The sequence below is a fragment of the Epinephelus moara genome, chromosome 10 (genome assembly GCF_006386435.1).
Source record: "Epinephelus moara isolate mb chromosome 10, YSFRI_EMoa_1.0, whole genome shotgun sequence".
Lineage (NCBI taxonomy): Eukaryota > Metazoa > Chordata > Actinopteri > Perciformes > Serranidae > Epinephelus > Epinephelus moara.
In genome coordinates, this window is record NC_065515.1 from 8,524,753 (window position 1) to 8,543,567 (window position 18,815).

The 18,815-nt window shown below is 40.5% G+C and overlaps 1 protein-coding gene across 2 annotated transcripts in view; it reads right to left on the reverse strand.

Annotated features, from left to right (window-relative positions):
• The window catches only part of sned1 (sushi, nidogen and EGF-like domains 1), a 40,052-nt gene that overhangs the window by 1,787 nt on the left and 19,450 nt on the right, over positions 1 to 18,815 (reverse strand). The window contains exons 11-28 of one of the 2 annotated variants that reach the window (XM_050055097.1): positions 18,300 to 18,392; positions 14,786 to 14,917; positions 14,317 to 14,436; positions 13,906 to 14,022; positions 12,679 to 12,822; positions 12,091 to 12,264; positions 11,837 to 11,950; positions 11,151 to 11,264; positions 10,937 to 11,050; positions 10,735 to 10,851; positions 10,330 to 10,617; positions 10,056 to 10,239; positions 7,754 to 7,866; positions 7,178 to 7,456; positions 6,459 to 6,582; positions 4,681 to 4,763; positions 3,737 to 3,835; positions 3,298 to 3,414 (exon numbers count right to left, since the gene is read on the reverse strand). In XM_050055097.1, coding sequence (XP_049911054.1) covers positions 3,298 to 3,414; positions 3,737 to 3,835; positions 4,681 to 4,763; positions 6,459 to 6,582; positions 7,178 to 7,456; positions 7,754 to 7,866; positions 10,056 to 10,239; positions 10,330 to 10,617; positions 10,735 to 10,851; positions 10,937 to 11,050; positions 11,151 to 11,264; positions 11,837 to 11,950; positions 12,091 to 12,264; positions 12,679 to 12,822; positions 13,906 to 14,022; positions 14,317 to 14,436; positions 14,786 to 14,917; positions 18,300 to 18,392 — 2,526 coding nt within the window. Of the gene's footprint in view, positions 1 to 3,297; positions 3,415 to 3,736; positions 3,836 to 4,680; positions 4,764 to 6,458; positions 6,583 to 7,177; positions 7,457 to 7,753; positions 7,867 to 10,055; positions 10,240 to 10,329; positions 10,618 to 10,734; positions 10,852 to 10,936; positions 11,051 to 11,150; positions 11,265 to 11,836; positions 11,951 to 12,090; positions 12,265 to 12,678; positions 12,823 to 13,905; positions 14,023 to 14,316; positions 14,437 to 14,785; positions 14,921 to 18,299; positions 18,393 to 18,815 lie in introns of both variants that reach the window. The other variant, XM_050055096.1, reaches the window with a different exon arrangement.

The window sequence follows — 18,815 nt, forward strand, 5'->3', positions numbered from 1 at the left end:
ATTCCTCTTAGGGAAGAAATTAAATTGCATTCATGCTTCTGAGTTAGTACTGTATGTACTAATATTGGTAGCGTATAATCAATTACTCCAATAAATATAAATATAGATCTGTGTCCATGACCGTTAACTTCAATAAGACACTGTAGCCAATGGATTCCTACTGACTGCCATCTATTTAAAGCAGTTCTGTAGTAACAGTGTTGAAAAGGCAGCTGGCAGTTTTACAGTGTGTCACAGATACATTTAACACAAGCTGGCGACTTGAGTCGTCACTGTAAAGCACATCTTTAAACTTAATGACAGTGTACATGGAGAGACTCCAGTCATCTGCAGATGAGGAATTTAGACTGTTGAGGGATTTGATTTATTTTTTGAGGAGTAAGGCTTCTCTCATGAAGACAAAACACACTGTCTTTATTAATAACACTGCTGTTAATCTGGTTTTTAATCTGGAGCCGTGTTATAGACTTAGCTTTTAAATTTTAGTAATTATTTTTTATTTTACAATATTTCTATCCTGGGTGATTATTTTATCTTATTTTATTTTACTGACTTTTATTTATTAATTCAGATTATTATTATTTTTAATCTTGCATTTATTGTTGTTGTTTTTTCAATTATTTTATTTATTATTTTTAATTTTGCTATGTGGGGCACTTTGGGCTGCAGGTTTGTATAAAAAATGCTTTATAAATAAATAAATAAAGTTGAAGTTGTGTGTGGATAGTAACACACACACACACACACACACACACACCAGAACATTCAGAAGTTATCAGTGTAACAGTGTCTCTCTCTGAAGAAAAGAAAGTGGTGTAATAATATGGTGCTTTGTGCCTTCGCTGACACCATGCTCATGTTGTACATTCATGCCTCTGAGCCTCAAAGTTAACCAGGCCGTTTATAAATGTCAGAGGGGTCAACTGTCAGTGAGGCATGTTTCCTGCTTTTAAGAAACCAGAGATCTATACATAGCTCAGAGCTCCGTGACAGTTTACATGATGAAAATCTAACCCAGATTAAACTGTAAATTCACACCTTGAGATGCTTCAGTTACACTGAGAGACAACAGAGCAGCTGAGAACACAAAGACAGGACTGTAAATCCTGCTCTAGTGAGGGGACATCTTTCACCAAATTCTCTTTGGAGAATCATGTATATATCTATTTGACTTAGCAGGGATGCTACCAATCAATTTATTGCCTTTTGGGTAAAAGGCACTTGAAACGGCGTTCTATCATCCATCACTTTGCTACATAATTTATCCCGTCCATGCTGACAGGAGACATGAGCTGATCCTCAAGCATTTATATTTAGTTTCCAGTCCAGCTGATGTTTTTCTGGCCACGCCAACTCAACACATGCTTACACGCTAAACTACGAGGTGAACATGGTAAACATGCTGCCTGCTTAGATCAGCGTGTTAGCATTGCCACCGAGAGAATGCTAGCATGCTTGTGTTAGCATTTATCAAAGAGAACTCCACAGGGATGCAGGATATCAGATTTTTTGCCAATATCCAATATGACGATATATAACAACTTATTTGGCCGATAACTGATACAGATATTGATTTTTAGTGATCATCAAGTCTCCTCTGTGGAGGAACTAATATCATATTATGCATACAGTACGTACTCTCATCGTGATGGCCCACCAGCAGATGGAGACATAATTTAGAATGATTTTCAATGTGTGTAATATTTATTCATTGTGCAAAATAAGAATAAGCATACTGGCCGATTCTAATGGCTAATTTTAAAGCCAATATCAGCCGATACTAATGACATGCTGGTATTATCGTGTGTCCCTAGAGCTTCACAGAACTGCTAGTATAGCTGTAGACTCTGAAGGGGAGCCTATATGTCCCATATACATGGAATATGTATATGTTCCAGATTGTATAAAATAATGGACCCAGACACCGTGAAGTCGCCTATTAGTTTGTGGACTCCCACTTTGAAGCTTCGAGTTTGGCGTTTTGAACGTCATGTTGTTTGTTGGAGCTAGAAGTGACCATATTTGGATGAGAGCGTAGGGCTGTGGAGGATCTCAGTGTGGATCTGACTTATTAACTGTCGTGACACCTCGCAGACAGTCTGTCCATCAAGCAGCCCTGCATTTAAATAATCAAAACTTTAAGCCTTAATATAATATAAAGGGGTGAGGTATATAAAAATTCAACCCTCATACAGTTGTCATGAATGTTGAAATTAGCTATAGAGACCGAAACTGCTTTTGTACCAGGCTGTAAACATGTTTATTTTGGCTGTAAAGTTGGGCATTTTAACATGAGGGCTTGTGGAGATTGACTCTGTTTTGGAGTCAGCCTCAAGTGGCCATAAGAGGAACTGCAGTTTTTGGCATTTTGGCACTTCAGCACTGACTTCATTTCTTAGCTTTGTAGGCTGCTGCTTGATATGTTCCCAGGGTCCTATATTCCTCAGCTCAATATCCTCTCAATATGACATATTAAATAGACCTTTCAAAAGGTTTAATGCTCTCAGCAATGTTTTTTACCCTTTGTCAAATGTTTCCCTGTAACATCACCCACCTACAGCTCACAACCCTTCTGATGTTACACTCCTTATATTTACATTTATCATAGTTTTTTTATTCCTTTAAATAGTATGCACCATTTGAGGATGACACATTTGCAATTTTGTTATGCTTGCATCATGACAGTAAAGTTCTGATTAACTGATAGATCAGGTGTTGAAGACAAAAATTGATCTCCCAGCAGAAACCATGTGTTTTAAATCTTTGTTTACAGTTCTCAACATAATATAGAGGCCAAAAGATCAGTAATGGATAAATAAATAAATGTGGATATAAATGCATCATAAATAAATCCATGAAAAATAAATAAAATAATATATCAATAAATAAATGTTAAAATAAATAAATACATAAATAAATAAAGGTAGATAATTAAACAAAACATAAATTAACAAATATCTGAAAATTATTTCTACATTTTGTGAACTTCTATTTATTTATTTCTGTGTCTGAATATTTATGAGGTAGGTGGTTTCTTTATCTATATATAAGGATTTTTTATGCATTTATTTATTTACATATTTATTTAATTATAGATTATTAGTATTTTTTTCCTATTTTTTTTATTTATTTATTGAATCTTATGTCATTTTTTGTCCTCCATACCTAAAACATCAACAGAATGAGTAACCATCCGTTGCTCATTTGCCAAAAAGCAGCCTATTTTCATTGGACCCACCCCTCTGTGTGTGTGTGTGTGTGTGTGTGTGTGTGTAGAGAGGAAGCACATAAACTTACACAGTTCACACTGTCTGCCCTTGAACCCTGTTGCGCAGTCGCAGATGTAGGAGTCGCCTTCGTCCACACACGTCCCCCCGTTCTGGCAGGGCAGACTGCGGCAGTCCTGTGGCAGCTCTAAAAGACAACAGCTGCCATCAATGTCCACACAGCAAAACGAGTGTGGGTCTCAAGTTTCACACACACACATTATCTACAGCTGTTACACCACTTCCCCCTCTTTTTTCTGCTTTCCTGAATGTAACATCCTGTCTTTCAAGGTTAGCATCCTCACTGACAATTCAATCACAGTGTTTTGCAAACACACATGACATCGATAATAAATGACTCGTTTAAAGACTAATGAGTGGTCTTTTTCCAACAGGACATAAATCTCATGTATGTGCACCACATCAGCTGGGATTAATTACAAGGGCAGATGTGCCACCAAAACACCTACCAGGCTTCGTTGTTAAACCTTCCTCTTGAACCTCTAGTGCAAGGCTGATTTTGTTTGTTGTTTCTTCCATCTTCTCTAATCTTATAGGTGGGTCAGGTTCTGCAAGGCAAAACATTTCCTGTCATGTATCAGTGTGAAACCAAAAAAGAAGAATGACGGGCAAAATTTAGACATCATACGGAGACTTTAAATGTTATATGTATGCTCCTCAGGCTGGATTAAAGAAACATGACATTAGTGATTTGAGCAAAATCAAATGCAAATGCATATGATGACATCATGGGTGTAACATCATTAAAAGGGGCAGAACAATCCTAGAAAGGAAGCGTATGCTCTCGAGAGTACAAGATAACATCTGTAAAACAGTTCTTCTGTTTAGGCTATAGGCTATAAACCTCTGCACTGGGATGCATTATGTGGAAAAAAGTGAAAATACACTACAAGAAATTATATGAAAATAAAAAGAAAATATTTCTTAAAGTTTTCTGACTTGTTTGACTCAATCGAAAGCTGCGAGATAAAGTGGACAGCATGTGTCAGATAACGCAGGTCTGTTTGTGCGATAGCAGAGAGTCCAGTTTACACTGGAGGACCACCCATTTGTCATCCAGACAGGCCAGGGTTAGGACCATATGGTTACAGGACCACGGCCTAAATTATTCCATCTGCATCAAGATAAGCAAATAAGATACTTTTTCATTGTTTGGACATCCTGAGCACACCAGAACTGTTTCAATATGTTGGTTTAATAGATGTCAGACAGTGTCATAATGTCTGGGTGAATTAATTAGCTGCAGAGTGAACAACTTTATTGGGTAGTTTGGTCAAATACTGTAAAGACTGTATATGAATACACACAATATTTTAGATAATGTGTCAAACAGTGTTACAGTAGTGACTTCCCACAAAGTGTTTATCACATTGTTGGCACTACTCGTACTTACTGGTCCGATGTCGAATAGCTTTTCGAGGCATGTGAGCGAACTTGGCTGTTATCTTTCCCCTTCTGTCGATGAGTTCTGTGTATCTGCAACATGAATGAATGAATCATTTTAATTGTGTTTATGTGCATCTGGAGAAACAAAGATGATTTCACACAAATGTTCTCACAGTAAATAACCAATAAAGGAATAGGCTGCCTATCCTATTTAAACCAGAGGATAACCCAGAACATCAACAATACCAAAGAAAGGAAATAAATAAATGAATAATCAAAAACATTATAGTCTAAAATCTAAAGTCTCTTAAATGATAATTTCCTTCTCTTAATTAAAAAAAAGTTGAATACAGACAGGAAGGCTTTTGTTCACAACCCGAAAAAGTACTTCTGATGTTTTTAAATACACAATGTCTAACCATTTTAAGGTGTAGGATCCTATAAACAGCTGATTAGTAGATTCATGATAACCAGCTTTATGTATTACTCTAAGAACTCTTTTCTGAAGTTTAATTACAGGGTCTATATTTGTTTTATATGTTTCCCAAATTTTAGCACAGTAGGACATACAAGGCATTACATGTGAACAGTACAATATATATACAAACATTTCTTATTTAACAACTCCCTTGTCTTATAAAGAACAGCAATAGATTTAGATAATTTGCCTTCAATATGTTCTGTGTACAGCTTCCGACATAGTTTATGATCTATCAATGCAATTTTGTAAAATGTGAACGTAGCAGAGAGCAGAGCAGAGCTGCTGTAAGAATCTCCATTAGGAGAGACCCTGTACGCATTTACACACCAGGAGCAGCGTAACTTCACTGATAATTTTAGAAGCTAAGCTTAAGTCTGTTTCCTCTGTCAAGTTTCTAACTGCAGGTTTTAGTTTTGCTGCTTAAATGTCCGACAATATTTGCTGCAGTGACATCAGCTCTTACTGCACTGCTCTCAGCACAGAACCGCTTGCTTCTTCATGTAAATTGCAGCGTGGCGGGTGCAGGCACACCTGGGTTTTAAAGGGAATGGTAGATCACACTCTGATTGGTTGAATTCATGTTAAGCCCAAAACACATCTATGACTAATTAAGGGACTAAATAGAACCCCTTTGCCCCTTGCACCAGATTATGCACCACTTAAAGGCGCTGTATGTAAAAATGTGGCCAAAACGGTTACTGCACTCAAATTCAAAATACTGCCGTGAGTCGTGTCCGCCCCCCGTCCCCTACAGATTCGAGGTTGCTGGACAGTGGCACGCTGGAGACTGATTTGTTTGCCCACGGACGGCTGCCGTGGCAGGGCCGTGTCGCCGCGTCCGTGATCTTCGGTTTTCCAGCGGACCATTCGAGCAAGTCCGGCTTCTCTGCTGCTAACGCTGCTGCCGGGATACAGCTGAGGAGGAGCCGGCTGCTAATGCTATGTACCGGGACACTGCTAATGCTGCTTGCCGTGCTGCTGTAGCTCAGTCGTAACTGTAACTGATGCTGAGACTCTACTGACTGCGTGACTGGTAGACGGCGGTGGGTGGCGCAACAGGCCAAAACACAAATTCAAAACATAAACATGATTTGCGGACCGTAAAATATTTTTTTAAATGCGAATATTCTGGCTGTACTATTGTTGTCAGTGAGATCAGCATGTTATATGAACATTATTCCTTAGTCTCTGTGACATATTAGGAGGATTTTATGACTATTTGCTTTAGATTTCTTACATATAGCTCCTTTAACCAGCAAAGTGGAGCAGGACACACCCTTAATAATTATAAACACTCTGAGTACCTGGGCAGCTCCTCTGAGTTCTCTGTGTCTGTTGTGCCTCCCTGGTCCTTAGGTTGAGACAAGGGTAGCGTGCGTCCAGCCCCAGCTGGCCTCTCTCTTCTCCCTGATCTCACCCCCATCGGCACTGGGTCAAAAGGAAATGCATACACAATTTCACAGTTCACATATTTGTAATCATCTGTCATTTGATATGTCCAGTGAAGCCACATTTTAAATTTGAGCAAATAGTTTTTGTTGTGTCCCAAACATAGAGTGTATAAAAGAAGTGAATGTCGCCACCCTGACCCTGACAAGCCTCAAGTCTGGTATTTCGGCAGCTGCTGTCTTGGTTTTTTGGAGCCCAGAATGACCATATTTATATGAGATTGTGGAGCTGTGGAGCAGGCCCATTGCTGTGCCTCTGTCCTGATTCATACCCAGCTTTATTGTCAATTTTACTCGAATAGTCGCCCCCTGCTGGCCATTAGAAAGAATGTAGGTTTAAGGCACTTCATCACTGGCTTCACTTTTCAGACCAGGAGACGAGATCCACTTCTTTTGACCGGTCTATAGTCTCAAACATATGACCTGTACCTGCTCTGCATTCACTTAGGCTAAATATCTGGGCATGCAATCAACACTGTTGATGCAAGAAAGGTCATTTCTACAGCAACCCTCCATTTTTTTTTTTGGAACACGTCCACCTAAATTAGAGGGTTAAGAGAATCACAGACACTCACAGGTAGCGAAGGCTAAGTGTTGAGGTATGCTGTGGATCTGTTCCTGCCCCGTGCTTTTCACGGATGTGAGAGCCACGTAGTAGTGCTGTCCTGGCGTCAGTTCTCGCAGGGTGTATGATCCTAGCTTCCCATTGGGCAGGAAGCGACTCCTGGTGTTCAACCCTCGGGTCACGTTGACCACGAAGCCATCTGGGACGTTTCTCGGGTGGCGGCTCCAGGTGATCAGTGCTGAGTTAGTGGTCACATGTGACAGGGAGAGGTTCTGAGGGGGCAGAGGCCCTGAGGGAGGAAACACATGGAGATGGTCAGATTCTTTTTGCTTAGTGTGGTGGTGACTGAGGTAATTATTTTTTAATTCTTATCTTTTATTCTGCTGTGTTATGTGTTAAAATGCTTTAAATACTAACAGCATTTCAAAAATGAATGAAATTCAAAAACAAATCTGTAGTGATATGTCGAGATGTGCACTGTAATGTTTAAATGAGAAATAATCCTGGCACACTAGCACCTCATCAGACGACCAGCAGTTGTGTTATCATCATTCTAATGACTTCTGTGTGACGAGAGGTAACCTACTTGTCCAGAAAGTCAGGGGTCCAGCTGAGTGGCTGGTGGAGGGAAACTCATCTGGTCTGATTCCACTTTGAGTCAACACGTCCACTGTGTACATCTGACCAGGGAGTAATGAGCTGGGAAACAGAAAGAGGAACACAAAAATGGGACTACAGCAAACAAAGCACAATAACGTTGGAATATATATACACATATATTTAATAAACTCAGGAGTGGATCAGAAATGATCAAAGTTGTGAAAGAAAAACAAGAAGTTGTTCAGCATCTGTGTCAGCGATGTGAAGTCTTCCATCACTGACACAAGGGAGAAATGTCCATTTCATGTAGCCTGTATGAGGTGTAATATGTTCTGTGAAATATATTACATTGGATTTGCTTTATTTCCATTTCCTATGTGGTTATCTCACAGATTTACACCAAAGCAACAGCACAAGAACTAGCTAGCTGTTTTTTTCTTTTTTTAAATAAATTTATCAGACCATAAATGAGACAAGAATTAGCTCGCTGAAATAAAGAAATGTGGAATTATGAAATAAAAGTCCACTAAAATGAATAAAAGCAGTCCTTTGAAAAACTTATTTAATTATTCTTAGAACTATACTGACTCATTTACATGTTAATATTTCCATTCTTTTATATTTAGTTATTCATATATTTATTGCCGCATTTATTATTTTTGGATTTATTATTTCATATTGCTTTAAGGTGAGACACCCAAGGTGAACTGATAGACATAACCATGAAACTTCCCCAGCTGATAACTAACATTAAGGCAATTATTTTTCATATTACAAGACAGACAGACAGACAGACAGACAGATAGATAGATAGACAGACAGATAGATAGATAGATAGATAGATATCCTAAGAATAATACACACAGCGGTGAAATGATAGTCTAGTCCGAGGACTACTACAGAGAGCTGTAACTACAGTAGATATGCTTATGATGGTGGTGCAAATTTGTGGTTGACAGTGCAGGTACAGGTTGTTTTTTTTTTGTTTTTTTTAGAAGGGGCTTAAAAGTAAAAAGTAAAGACTGTCTTAAATAAGGAATGCTGGAAAGTATAAAAACATAAACAGCACAGAAGGTGAAATATAAAAGCGTGCAGAGGGTGAATATCTAAATAAATTCAAATGCAAATAGGGTGTAAATACCTAAAGAAAATGTAAATGCAAATTCTGCCAGGTTAATACAACCAGTAACTCAGTGACAATCCAAGGGAGTCCATGAGGCATAAGCTTATTAAATATGCACTGGTTTGCAAACATTTCCACAACAAAAATGACCACTGGATAAAACCAGATTCAAAATTCTTATTTCATTTTGTTGACATATTAGAGTCAAAGGTGTTTCAGTGGGAATTTTGGATGTCTGTTTTTTTTTATCATGTAAAAACAAGTAAAGTCCGCACACCAAAATAGCTCCAGTCGAGTGCAATTTATTTAAAGCATGATGTTTTGAGCCCGAAACTGCTCTGCACACAGATATATAGGTCATGTAAAAACTTTACTTGTTTTTACATGTGAAATGTTTTTGGTCCAGCACCCACCCCTAAACTGGGCAAGATGTGCGTGTTGTTTTTCCACTTTTTTTTTTTTTTTTTTTTTTTAATCATTCCATCAGCAAAATACCATCAAAAGCCAAATAAATCGCAATATTTTCTAGAATAAAACATTACATAAATCAGGCTATGAATAAAATATGAACACACCCCTCTTAAAAAACCTTCAGAATATAGATAGGAATGAAACTAGAAAGTCTGGTGAATGTAAGGGCTACTGAAGTGGTGATTTTTGGCCCAGAGTATGAGGAAAAAACTGTTAGATATCACCATGAAACTTCTTTAGTCGATTACTTACATAACTTTTCTAAAATTCTGTTTAAATATGCAAATGAGGCATTATCTAATTACATGTGCACTTTATGCTGACATTTCCAGAGCTGAAATCCGAACTAAGATAAAAAGAAAACTACATGTGAAAGTTTTCTTTCTCTTGTCTGTACAAAATACAATTTTAATAACTAAAAAAGTTAATTAAAAAACTATGTTTTCAGCTGGGGGGTCTCTCGTTAAACAACATTTCATAATACCTGACTTCATCATCCTCATAATACTGTGAAGAGCCTCTGAACAGTGGTGAAATGGTGCCCTCTAGTGGTGAAAAGGTATATTACTCAAAGTAATTCAAAGTGCAACACCTACAGCACCATGTAGTGGACACACAGGACGCTGCAGGTCTGCACATTCATTTGAAATTCTGGGTTATCAGTGTTGTTCTGAAGCAAGGTGCAGAGCCTGACCTGAAGGTGTACTCAGTGGTGCTCGTGTTGAGCACAGCAGTGCGTGTCTCGCCGCCATCTGAAGGCAACAGAGACACGTGCACCCTGCTGACTGCAGCATGATGAGCCGCCTGAACCAGCCAGCTCAGCCACACCTGCGAGGAGGAAACGTTCTCCACCTGCAGCTGCTCCACTGGCTGAGGTCCTGGCACAGAAACACACACATGAAAAGTCTTGCACACGTGGGATCAAACTGATGTGAACAGAGAGAGAGACTCTTAGAGACCGTACTCACTGGTGCGTATCAGTGCGGTGGCGGGCTGGCTGTTGTCGTTGTTGTTGGTGTTACGTTTGATGGAGAAGGTGGAGATGTTGTACAGCAGGCCGGGCACCAGGCCGCGCATTACGTGGGAGGATTGCTGCCTATCCAGCATGTCTGTTTGGTGATCGCTCGCGCCGAGGGGACCATAAGTGACGAGGAACCCGCTGACCAGGCTGTGTGACGGCTCTGGCTCGTCCCAGCGCAGCTCCACCTCGTTTTCCTCCACACGCAGGACATGGAGACCAGAGGGAGGCAACAGGTCTGGGAACAGTGGCAACCTTACATGTCAAATCCATACATTAAATAATTACAGAGTTGTCTTTGCATACAGAGGATGAGCTGATTGAGCTGATATACTTCGGTGTGACTCTCACTGACCTTTCTCACAGTCTTTGCCCGTGTGTCCGATTTTGCAAACGCAGTTGTAGTTGCCTCTCTTGTCACTCCTGCAGAGGCCACGGTTTCCACAAGGCTGCAGTACACATGGGTTCTCCACTTGGGGGTGACAAAGACAAGCAGTTAAAACAACGGCTGACTTGAGTGAATCAGCTTTTAACATCAACTGTGCAAAGCCACTTACACATCTGACACTGGTCCCCAAAGAAACCGTCTTTACACACGCACAAATAATTCCGTCTGTAACCCCGACACACACCACCGTTTAGACAGGGGTTGGAGTCACACACGTCCTGCTCTGCACACAGATATACACAATAGAATTGTGATTGCTATCCGAGAAAATCTAAGAGGTATAAGATTTAAATGTAATGTAAGAGGTTGAATGAACACTTTACCTATTTCACAGTCCTGGCCTTTGAAGCCTTGAGTACAGTGACACAAGTAGGAGCCAGGCCGGTCCTCACACGTACCCCCGTGCTTGCAGGGATCCGACAGGCATTCATTTATGTCTTCAGGGGGATGAAACAGACACATGAGCTACACGTGTGCAGGTGCACTAAATGTCAGCATTTAAAGGGCGGGTCCATCTGCGTACTATTTTGTCTTTGTCACTCCCAGTTTGGAGAAGCAGGCAGGAGCACGGAAGCCAAGCAATGTACTGTAGTGGACGCCACATTAGTTTGAATCCAAAAGTCAGACAATACCACAAACAAACCAACCAGTCAGCGGCAGCTGTTGACCAATAACAACCTGTGTTCTGTCTGGTGGCAGTAGACGAGGGCAGAAGCAAAAACAGCTGACAAAGGCCGATAGTGCCAATGGTGCAGGACACACCGCTGACACTTTAGGTTACAAATGTAACCCCGGTTCTCTGATAACATGAGTGAATGTTTGAAAGAGACAGTCTGACAGCTGATTGTCAGCTTGGTGTTTTAAGGCCCTCAGTCCAAAATTAGAATTATTGGATTTCAATACATAGGGAGCTGAATAAGCTACAGAATGATATAACAACCCCAAAGTAAGGTAAAATAGAATAATGGAGCTGCCTTTTAATTTTTAGAGGACTTTGATCAGGCTTTACCTGTCTGACAGCGGTGTCCACTGAAGCCAACGTCACACTCACACTGGTAGGATCCGACCTGGTTCCGACATGTACCACCATTGAGACAGGGCTGTGACAGGCATTCGTTGATCTCTGTAATGACAGGAGATGAAGAAATGAGGATAAAGATTATTAACTCCTTTGATAATTGGAATCTTATTCATGAGGACTTGTCAGAGCTCATTGAAAGTTTTTGTTTAGAGTGTGTCCATGTTTTGGTGTGTGTTACAGACCCTCACAAATGGGTGGCTGGCTCCAGTCTCCCTGGATGCCACAGATGCTCTGAGTGGCTCTGGGCACAGACGTGAAGCCTGAGTGGCATATATAAACCGCCATGGAGCCCGGTGTTGTTGAGGAGAACTGGACCTCGGCGTGCTTCACTTGCGGGGGCAGGCCACAGCCCAGCTCTGAAATGAACACAAACACGTTGATAATGTCAGCGCGGATGCACCGTAACACGAGCTCACAAACACCGGGGCTTAAAGGAGATCACACAGAACAGACTAACAGCAACAGAGGTGTTTTCCATCCTCTGTTTTTGTCTGCCTAAAATTATCTTCAGCATGCTGTTAGAGTGCGTAGACATGAATCATCAGGTCGTACTTTATATAGATTAAGCAGCCGTTCTATATTTGTGAATGTGAAGCCTCCAGTGCAGCAACACTGCTAAAATTATCTTCAGATGGAGAGACAGTATCTGTGTACCTAACAGCTCAGGATATCCCCTGCCTGCGCCAATCTACTGAAGTCAGTGTTGTACAAACTTCAGCATAGCAGTGAGAGTTCGGACATTACTGTGTGGTGACACATAGTCTGCTTACCTGCGTTGGTTTGTACTAAGCTCCTGCTTGTTTCGCAGTGCCTGCCGCTGAAAGCCTCAGTGCATTCACATTTGTACTTTCCTATGTAGTGGAAACATGTCCCCCCATTCAGACAGGGGCTGGAGGCACAGGGGTCTGGCTTCCCTGCAAGGAAACATACACAGCGAATTAGTTTTCATTCATTATCCGTAACTACTTATCCTGGTACAGGGTCATGGGAGGGGCTGGAGTCTATCTCTAGTCTATCTATGGACAGGTCACCAGACTATCACAGGGCTGACACATAGAGACCAACCATTCATGCTCACATTTACCTGACCTGCATCTCTTTGGACTCTGGGAGGAAGCCAGAGCACCTAAAAAAAAACACACTCTGACACAGGGTGCTGTGAAGCGACAGTGCTAACCATTGTCCCACTGTGCCACCCAGAATTAGTAGTTTATTTGTATATCACCTTTAATGCAAAGATGCAGCCCAATATGCTTCACAAGATGTGATTAAAAACAATATTAGGCCAAAAATTATCTATGCTCTCTTCAAAGCCTGATTCCATTGACAAAAACAGTAATTTTACCCTGCTGAACACAGAAGCTGCTGGTCTACTGCTGCCTCGATCCACTAGTTTGTTTGTGTTATTGTGTGACTTTGGTGAATGTAAACTAACCCTTTAAAACACCAAAGTCACACAATAACGCAAATAAACTAACGGATCGAGGCAGCAGTAGACCAGCAGCTCCCGTGTTCAGCAGGGTAAAATTACTGTTTTTGTCAATGGAGTCTGGCTTTAAAGAGAGCATAGATAGGTTTCACTTTTAGTTCAGTTCCCTGTCGGAAAGGGCTGCCTGTTTGGGAAGTACTGAGCATACGACTGGATAAATGAGGCTTGGATTATCCTGCACAAGTTGTCTGAGAGTTTGTAAACACACATTTTGATACAGTTTTGCTGTTGTTAAACGTGGACCCCTAGGACTTCTGTTCATCAAGAATTTTCTCCTTTTTTGTGTTCTTCGTTCACCATGGAGGAATGTGAGAAAAACAAAGTTGTCTTCATAAATTCAGCGTTACACTGGGTGAGTAACTGATACACAAACTGTCATTTGCGGGGTGAATTATTCCTTTAATAGGGGCTAAAGAACTGGGGTTGTCCAATGCTTTCACAAAAACTTGCAAGAAAAATGTTTGTGCTTCGAGTGAATAAGTGAATATGACTTGAGGGTGGCACTCACCCACTTCACAGTGTTTTCCAGTGAATCTGTAAGGACACACACATTTGTAGCTCCCCGCCTCTTCCTTACAGGAGCCTCCGTTGCGGCAGGGCCCAGAAGCACAGGTATTGAGTCTAACTGGAAAGAGACAGGAAGGAGGGAACCGTAGCTTTTAATCGCACAAAATAAATCTGTTCCACTACATTACAATTCAAGCCATAATTCAGGAAAGTAGCTCGTAACTCAGTCATAAGTACAAATTATCATAAGCCTTTCGGCGTTGTAATATTTCAAGCAGCATTACGAGTAATGGCACGTTTCCTGCTGCATTAAAGCTGGGTTTGAGCCTGAGTTATGAGTCTGAGGGATGTTTTGATAAAGGCATTTCATCAGTTCATGTATTCTCAAAGTGTTTTTTATCAATCATGCTACCTTTTTCACAGTGCTTCCCCCAGTATCCATATTTGCATTCACAGGTGTAGCCTCCATCCCGCTCGTAGCAGTAGCCGCCATTCAGACACGGAGAGGAGTCGCAGACCGATCGGGGCTGTACTGAAAAACACACACCGAGACTTGACTGTGTTCCATTGCGCTGGGAAAGCTCTTTAATTCTACTCAAACATGTCGGCTTAGTTGGAAAAATAACACAGATTATTTGTCATGTAATGATTGGATCGAATACAAGATCTCCTCAGAGCACTCGACTACAAATCATTTTAAAATTTCTGCCCACATCATAAATGTAAACTGCAAATGTGACCGGTCCTTCTGAAATAGAAAGTGACACTTGTCAAGACCAGTGTGTTCTAAAATGTGTTTGTTGCTATAGAAACCAGCTGCTCATGCAATGACACATAGCTGCAAAGTGCCATGTTGTTGGGTTGGTGCCTGAGGCTCTTACCATAGGGGTAGAAGTCCTTATGATCCAGCTCTGCTCCACTCGTCTGACATGTACACAGGTACGCTCCTCCGTACTCCAAACAAGGACCGCCGTCAGGACATGGTCTGCTGTTACTGCATGGCGTCTGGGTTACTTCTGAGAGGAAGGCATCGTGAATGACACGCTCGCAATTTCTGGTTTGAGACTTTATGATACAGTGACTCACTTTTTTTCCACACATTCATTCGAGGTCGTCACTTTGTGTCGAAAAGTGGTGGGGACATGAGGGCTCGAATAAAAAAACATTTTTTAAATGGTCCTCAACGTGCAAATTTAGGCATTTAGGGTTCATATAACTTAAAGCAAATTAGATTTTCTGAGATACTTAGAAATACGCTGAACCTCATGTGCATTGCCTTGTACCGGTTTTTAGCCATGCTTTGAAGTCTTGGTTATATAGCCAATTTATATTGAATCTGCACTTCCCCATGTCATTCAGGGTGCAGTGACAGCTAGCTCGAAGACGGTGGATCCTCAGCTCTGAGTGTCAAACATTTCATTTCCTGCATTATGATGAATTTTTCTGCAGCAATTTATGGTGGAAATCATGTAAGGGAACACACAGAATTCAGGTGGCAGATGACAGCTCAAAAAATATTCTCTCCTCTTTTGTGTCTTTTGTGTGGGGAAATAACCTCTGTGTTCCCCTTCAAAAAAGTTACATCCATGACCCTTCAAGTGGACAAAAATGTCCATTTTCTAGAAACTTTTGTAGTGTCCAACAAAAGGTCACAGGGGGGTGATTTTTTGCATGGGGGTGTCACTCTGGGTGAAATTTCAAAATCCCAACTTTCAGCACGAAAATCCATTATTTGACCCTGTAATGCATTTTTATCCCATCCATGACCCTTCAAGTGGACAAAAATGTCCACCTGTCATTTAGCCATTTGTTATTGTTGCTGTTGCCCTGTGACCTTTTAATTTGTCTGTGAGGGAGTTTTAAATTTTGGAAAATGGACAAAAATGTCCAGGGGTAACACAATGTGCATGTGGTGCCTATTCATGACAATGATTCATAAACCCCTGGACTTTAATAGTTTATATGTGTCATGTTCACAGAGAGTACGGAGGCCGAGAGCAGCCATGCTTCCAATGTTTTTTTTGTTTTTTTTTTAATGCTGTTGTCTTGAGATCACAAGTTGATTATTTTGTTAATTTGAGAAACTGAGCTTTGCTACCTCGTGATTATCAACCCGTTATCACAAGAAAACAATGTGTAAGAGTTGTCAAAATTACATCTTTAAAATTCCATTATTTTGCATTTCACAACAGCTTTGAAGTCCATATAAACAATGTAAAGAAATTCTTACCACAGTGTCTTGATTCAAATGGAATCAAATGGATGCAAAGAAATTTACTTTATGATCTTGACTTTTAGATTTCTTTCTTTCAAATCAGTGCTGCACTGCTACAACAGTGTGGTCTTGAAAACATGACAACGTGCCAACCTGAGGACGTCCCTCAGACCTGAGTCTCCCACGATGTCGACTGGTCTGCAGTCAATTGCCACTAATTTAGCAAACGGTGTTGTTAACTACTTTGATTTAGTTTCATCCACTGTGGCAATTCACTTTGCCTGTGTCCGGCATTGGCGATGCAGTTGCCTGTTGACAGCATGATTAGCAGCACCTGTGTGCTCAGCTCATAGGTGGCAGCTCAAACTCTAAATACTTTGGTATAATTTTACTTCTGTTTGACACAAGGTGCACATTACTTTTGACTTGTCAGTTGAGCCAGCTAGGAGTTTTTTTTAAAGTGAAATGATCCATTCAAAAGTGCAGTGGTGTTATTTTCCATCACTGTGGCAGCAGGAAGCAGGAAGTCACTGGGGTGGCTTGACAAGGGTGCATCGAAGGGACGAAACAGCAGCACATGATTAACGCGATTAAAGAAAAATGACGTTTGGATATGTTTGGATCTTAAAAGCATCGTGATTAACGCATCAACTCTGACAGCCCTAGTTATTTTATTTTGTTACACCATTACACTTCAATGAATAGCCTGGGCTAATATCTGCATAAATCACTGAAATCAACAGGCCTTTAATTCTTTTCACACAAAACTGTTGCTCAGTCAAGATGGAAAATACAATCAAATTGTTTATTTAAACCTGAATGAATATTACTTGTATATACTTGTAAAGGCTTCAGATAATATATTAATTGTGAATCATTCATCTGATCTAGTTCCATCAGACAATGCATCAGAGAGAGAGAGTTACGGCACTCGAAGATTACAGCATCCGTCATTCCGACACACCACCAGTTTATCCTGTTAAAACAATCCTCACAACTTGGATCAATTTTTTTTATAAAAACCCTTTTGATTCTTTTGATCTGAAGACTTTTATGGATAAAAGGAATATGAATAACTTATAGGATAATCAAGGAATGGACACATAATTTGACGTACAGCCAAAGAACTTCTATTAGAAAATGAGCTGCTTGGCAACCAGACCAGGCCTCTAATTGAGACAGGCCTTTATTTGTCTAAATGTGTAGCCACACCGGGCTAGTTAAAGAGACTGAGCTTTTAATTGAAGTTTTACTGTAATTACAAAAAGGCTGTTTCCTCTTATTAGGATACTTAAAATGTTTATCAGAGATCAGGAGTGCCATGCCACCATACATAGATGGCGTCTTGACAACTGCAGCGCCCTGCCAAGAGTGTTGGATGCTTGCCAAACACACTAATGTCATGTCATGACCAGGCTTCTATGATGCACCGGAAGCGTACGTGGGCATGAGTTGGTATCAGATAAAAGATTTTTAGGTGGATTCATCTAGGACCTTTTGGTAATGGTCTTGTGATGTCAAAATAACAAGGCTCGTTTTCTCGAGATAACGAAATAAGTAATTTGTGATCGACATAACACCATTATAAAAATAGTTTGAAGCATGGCCGTTCTCGACTTCCGTACAAAGAGAGAATAGAAAACTTGGACAAGAAGGAACTGTGTCAACAATTTGTTGGAGTTACAGATTGGCATAACAGGTAACGGGTCAATTTAGAATCAGTTGGCTGAGGGGGATTTTATTTTAAGCTCACGTTAGTTATTTTGGACAATGCATATTTGTTTCTTGTATATTGACACTGCATTGTTGAATGAATCAATGAATGAACTTTATGTAGGAAGAAGTGCACACTTGCATAATCCTACCCCCTTCTCACTATTCATGTCTTATTTAAATTGTCAACAACAATCCAAAACTAATTTACAACCATTAATATAGATAAAAAATATGCATACCTCCTAAGTATACTGTATCTGTACATCTTTTAAAGCAATGAATTGTTTCTTTTCTTCAAGCGTATTACATTACATTTTTAACAAATTATGCTTTTGAAAAGTGATGGAGGAAAAAACGGAAATTTCAAAAAGTGGTGGGGACATGTTCCCAGCGTCCCCAGTGTAAATGACACCTTATATTCATCAAAGCTCTTGTGAGACACCTGATAGGATTATCATACTCACCAAACTGACAGTAGAGTCCTGTGTAGCCTGAAGGGCATTCACAGGTCCCATTGATGTCCACACAGACACCCCCATTCTGGCAAAGACATTCCTCTGCAGACACAGGAAGAGAGAAAGTGTGTGAGAGAGAGAGAGAGAGAGAGGGAGGGAGGCTTGAAGCTGGAAAGTTTGCTCGAGCTACTTTAAAGCAAGTACTTAAATTATGTTACGTTTTTCAGTATTGGCCTAAGTGTAAACACAGGCAGAAGGTATAAAGTTCAACATGCGTACCACATGTTGAACGTCTTTCATCTGCTATACTGTAAACTGTGTATTGATTCGCTGTCATTCCTCTCTCCCTAATCTTTTCCAACAAAGTTCACAGGACCAGAAGATTACCAGTCAGCGTGCTGCACATCCGCTCCGTACAAATTGTAAGAATGTTTTTATTTTCCTCTCCTTCCTAATTGCAGCAGTGGATCAAAGGACGTGGCCGTATCGCAGCTAAATGGCTCCCCTTTGAAGTCCCGGGGAGCT